The sequence below is a fragment of the Orycteropus afer genome, unplaced genomic scaffold (genome assembly GCF_000298275.1).
Source record: "Orycteropus afer afer isolate SDZICR_OR568_19922 unplaced genomic scaffold, OryAfe1.0 scaffold00085, whole genome shotgun sequence".
Classification (NCBI taxonomy): domain Eukaryota; kingdom Metazoa; phylum Chordata; class Mammalia; order Tubulidentata; family Orycteropodidae; genus Orycteropus; species Orycteropus afer.
In genome coordinates, this window is record NW_006921672.1 from 8,598,441 (window position 1) to 8,603,496 (window position 5,056).

The 5,056-nt window shown below is 52.6% G+C and overlaps 1 protein-coding gene across 1 annotated transcript in view; it reads left to right on the forward strand.

The window, feature by feature from the left end:
- Positions 1-2,407, forward strand: part of RAPGEFL1 (Rap guanine nucleotide exchange factor like 1) — a 16,311-nt gene extending 13,904 nt beyond the window's left edge. The window contains exons 10-15 of the mRNA XM_042781100.1: positions 1-35; positions 606-656; positions 1,199-1,286; positions 1,544-1,608; positions 1,983-2,037; positions 2,283-2,407. The exon at positions 1-35 is cut by the window's left edge and continues 55 nt beyond it. Of these exons, the coding sequence (XP_042637034.1) occupies positions 1-35; positions 606-656; positions 1,199-1,286; positions 1,544-1,608; positions 1,983-2,037; positions 2,283-2,407 (419 nt within the window). The remainder of the gene's footprint in view (positions 36-605; positions 657-1,198; positions 1,287-1,543; positions 1,609-1,982; positions 2,038-2,282) is intronic.
- The last annotated feature ends 2,649 nt before the right edge of the window (positions 2,408-5,056 follow it).

Genomic DNA, 5,056 nt, shown 5'->3' on the forward strand with positions numbered 1-5,056 from the left:
ACGCGGCGGTCAGCCGCCTGCGGCTCACCTGGGAGGTAATGAGACCCCCCCCCCCTTCCTTTTCTTTCCCTTCACCTGTGCTGGCCCAGCCATCCCACCGCCTGGATCTTAGCCTCCCGGCTCAGTCTTGACATCTTCGGCTCACCCCAGTCCTGCCTGCCTTCTGGGACTACTACTGGCCTATTTGGAGCCTTGTGCCAGTTGGAAGGAGGCGTCCTATTCTGGCAGATACAGCCCCAAGGCATGCAGCTTGGCTACCAGACCTTGTCTTTGTGCAGATTAGTAAAAAACCTGCGCGCGAGGGTGGGGGCAGGCAGCTGCTGGAGGCCTTTTGGGGATTTCAGCCAGCACTCAGTGGGGCACCCTTGTGTACTGCACATACGTGAACAGAGGCCTTGTTCCTCCAGGAGAATGAAGCCCCCTGGAGTGCTTCAGGCTCCCCAGACCCAGGCAGGGGTCGGCCCTACTTTCCTATCCACTAGCTTCCCAGCCCCCTGCAAGACAGACCTTTTCTGCCTCCAACACTGGGGAGATTAGTCAGAAGTCCTGGCGAAACCTAAGGAGCGCCTCTCTGATATTGCTTCTCCTTCCTTCAAACTCTGCAGAAGCTGCCAGGGAAATTCAAGAACTTGTTCCGTAAATTTGAGAACCTGACGGTGAGTGGGTTTGGCTCTTTTCTCTTTCCCTGGCCTTGCATCCCAGAGACCGTCTGTTCCCATAAACTTTCTTTTTCAAGCTTCCCTTCAAGGCTTTTAGTACATGGGACCCTCAACCCTTCCCTACCTTGATGGGAGGGGAAAGGTGAGGGGATTGTTACCCAGTTTTCCCTAGAGTAGAGGGGAGAGCAGTCAAGCCCTTCCCCCCATCCCCACTTTTGTTATTGTTGTTGTTACATGCCGTCTAGTTGGACCTGACTCATAGCAACCCCTCTTTGGGTTTCTGAGGCAGTATCACTACGGAAGTAGATGCCCAGCCTTCCTTCCGAGGAGTGGCTGGTGGGTTTGAACTGCCAGCCTTCTGGTTAGCAGTCAAGTGCCTTAGGCACTATGCTACCAGAGCTCCTATTAGACACCCATATATACCCCATCTGATGGGGTTTGTTTCCAGGGCAGAGGGATGAGGGAGGGAGTAGAGATATCTTTGGGGTACACTGGGTCTAGCTATCCCCTTATGTTATCCTACTTTCGTGGAACGCTAGGACCCCTGCAGGAACCACAAAAGCTACCGAGAAGTGATCTCCAAAATGAAGCCCCCTGTGATTCCGTTCGTGCCTCTGATCCTCAAAGGTAAGGAATTCTCCCTCCCAAATTGTCACTCTCCTATCCACGGTCTTCTTAATCCCATGCCTGAAACTCTGACCTATTTCCTCACCTCCAGTTGTGACTCTCAATCACTTCTCCAACACAGCTCTAGGTGGCCACCTAGAGAGGAGCCTCCCAGATTGAGTGGGTTCTGGGGGAAGGGAAGTATCCTCTGGTGCAGTGGCTCTGTGGACTTTCACACTTATCTTTTCTTCACCTTTGATTCTCTCCCTGTCCTCTAGATCTGACATTCCTGCATGAGGGCAGTAAGACCCTTGTCGATGGTTTGGTGAACATTGAGAAGCTGGTGAGTGGCACTGCCAATCCTGTCCTATGATTGGGGGGGGTGACATCCTCTCCCTCTCTCCTGGCACCTTCCTAAAGATAGCAGCCTTCCTCCATGGTGCCCAGCTTGCCTAACAGACTCCTGACTGTCTCCCTGGTGGCATCACTGTGGCAACCCACCCACTGGTGGCAAAGCTGACAGGCAGCTCGGGGACAACTGTACCTCCCCCCAACCTGGCACCCTGATACACCCCCTCCTTTGGTCCTTCAGAGACTCTCCAGAGTTAGGGACTAGAGGGAGGAAAACCAACAGAGTTGGGGAATGGAGGAGGGGAACTCAGAAGGGGGAGTGTCTTTCTGTGCCCTTTCCAGGGCTCATTCCTTGTCATTTCCTAGCATTCAGTGGCCGAAAAAGTGAGGACAATCCGCAAATACCGGAGCCGGCCCCTTTGTGAGTACCCAGGGTTCTGAGAGTGTTGTGGGTTGAGCTTTGACTGAGAGGGATGGTTGCAGGGCAAACTTCCTGCTTAGATATTCATCTCCTGAAGCCAGTTCTTCATTCTCTTCTCCGCCTTCCCAGAGACCCCCTGCCCAACACCTTTTTCAGTCTGCATCCTTCTTCTCTGCCCATTGTGTGTGTGTAAAGCAAGAAGGGAGGTTGGGAACCTGATTGCCTCTTCCTCTTTACATTCCCAGGCCTAGATATGGAGGCATCCCCTCATCACCTGCAGACCAAGGCCTACGTGCGCCAGTTCCAGGTCATCGACAACCAGAACCTCCTCTTCGAACTCTCCTACAAGCTGGAGGCCAATAGTCAGTGAGAACGGAGGTGCTGATCAGACCCCACCAGGTCCATGGGCACCTGTCACTAAGCACTTTGCACGCTGTCCTAACCTACATCTACCATCTTTTCCCTGGAGCAGCCTTCCCGCCCCATGGGAAAGAGTTGAATGGACTTACTTCTCAGACTTATAAGCCTGTTCATCCTGCTGAAGTTCTCTTCTCCTCACTCCTTCAAACCTAAACCACACTCGGATCCGGCCCTCACCAGGGAAAGGGGGCAGAAAGCTCTTCCTCTGTCCCCTCCCATTGAGGGCTGTTCCAGAGATGGAGTTTTAAACCTCCTCTTCCCAAGCAGGAAGGAAAGCTGCCCACCTTCCTGTCTCAAGGAGTGGAATTGTGGGAGGGATTGGCAGCCTTCCTTTCTACTGGCTGTCTGCTTCTCTCTGGTCAGGGCTGAGACCCCTGGATGTCCTCCCTTGGAATATTATATTACCTTCGTGTCTGTGTGTGTGTATGTGTGTGTGCATGTGCACGCATGTGTGTCCTCTTGTAAGGAGCAGGAGTGCATCTGTGATTGAGGGAGGGTGTTACGTGTGCTGTGACGCGGGGGGGGGGTCTTCTGTTTGGTGCTACCCTGTCTACTGTGCCCCTAGGACAGTGCGAGTTTTTTTCTCCACCCCCACCCATCCCTGCTCAGTTCCTCGTGCTGCCCTGCATGCCCAGGCTTGTGGGTGAAGCTGCCCCTGAGGGCAGGGAGCAGCAACAGGTGGGAGGGGTTACCCTCAGCTCTTGTGAGCCCCCCCTCCAGCCCTTCCAAAGGTTCCTGAGTGGGCTCCGGTGAGGGGCAAAGATGCTCAGGGAAACACAGGCCTAAGGGGCCTACAGGACCCTCCCTGTCCCTTGCAGTGGGGTGGGGTGTGGTGGTATTGGGAGTTGGGGTGACTCCTGCCCACACTCTTGTCTTGTTTTTTTTTTTTTGTTGTTTTATTTTGAGTGTCTTCATTGCTAAGAAGGGAATTGTCATCCCCCTTCTGGCCATATGTCAGACACCAACAACGTGGTCTCTGTCCCTCTCCCTGTCCTGACTCCCCCTTTTTCCTCCCCATCAGAGCTGGGGTAGGGTGGGTCTGCCTACCTAGGGCAGGCAGCCCCTCAAAGTGGGGAGGGGCAGCGGGGACTGTAAAGGCGAGACTGGACTCTGGTGATGCCTTTACTACCTCTCTGTCCGCTCCCTCTGCCATCATGGGCCTCCAAGGCTGAGGGGCGCAGGGGTTCCTGGCAGCTACTGGGTGAGGTTTCCTGGTGCAGCCTTGCCCTCCTATCTGGCACCACCTCTTTCCCTTTCATAGAGGCAGCAGCAGCAGCAGCGGAAGCTGTAGCTGTTGCTCTGAGGGTGTATATATTTTTTACCAAAAGCTCTGGAATTGTAAATTTATTTTTTAAAACTCAAAGGGAAAGAGCCTGTATTATATGTAAACATTGTATCATAGGTTATGTTGTACAGCCCCACCGTCCCTTTTATACAGTGATCTGTCTTGTTCCTGCTGCGAAAAATGTCTATGGACACCCACCCTCTCCCCCTACACTCACACACACAAGTGCTGTGTCCTACCCCCACTGTCCCTTACAAATAGGACCAGACCATAGCAGGGAGAGCCTGCTCTTCACCTCCTCCCTGCAAATGCTCATGCACCCTTTTCCCCCCTGCAGCCCCAAGCTGCCCACCCTTCCTCCTGACCCCTCTGAGTAATCTCATGCCAGCTCCTGTAACCCTCTTAGAACACTAGGACCCACTGATCCAGTCTTGGACCTAGCCAGCCTCAAGCCTTGCCGCCTTCCCTGATGCCTCCTAGGGGCCTTCTGGCCCCAATCCCATGCCCCATGGCTTTAACAGAATGAACCTTGTGTACAGAACAGGCTAACAGGCTCAGTTGTCATTGCAGAAACCTCTGGGTGGAGAAAAAGCTGATAAAGTCTATGAATCAAGCCGCCTGCTATTCTCCATTCTGTTCCTTAAAGGCTGGAGAAGGGCTGAGGGAGGGAAGAGGGTACAGCTTCCCAGCACTACGGCCCCTCAGAAGGTGACCTTGGGGCCTTAGAAGATTTGAAAATGGGGCTGAGAGGAAAATGTGCCAGTGGCATTGAGACACTTCACATAGTACCTGGGAGTTGAAAGAGTGAATGTTTTCATTCTTACGTGTTCCAGATGGCATACATAGTTGATCTCACTTAATTCTGACTCTGTAAGGTACCAGAGGAGTCCCTGGGTGGTGCAAATGGTTAATGCACTCAGCTGCTGACTGAAAGGTTGGAGGTTTGAGTCCACCCATTGGTGCCTCAGAAGAAAGGCCTGGTGATCCCCCAAACTAGCTACTGAAAACCCCACGGAACACAGTTCTACTTTTAACCATGTGGAGTCATCATGGGTGAGAATCGACTCAATGGCAACTAGTTGGTTAAGGAAGAAGATGGAGGCTTTGAGCAATTCCAGAACATAAGGTCCACAGTGTGACTGACCCAGGTATTGCAACTTAGGCGTGTCTACTCCAGACAACATGCACAGTCCACTACCCACTGAAGACTTCTCTCTCACAATTATATACTAAGATATGGGGCCCTATAGAAACTACTGATAGACTCTAATGATCATCTAAGCTCCAGTAAAATTATGTACTCTTTTTTTTTTT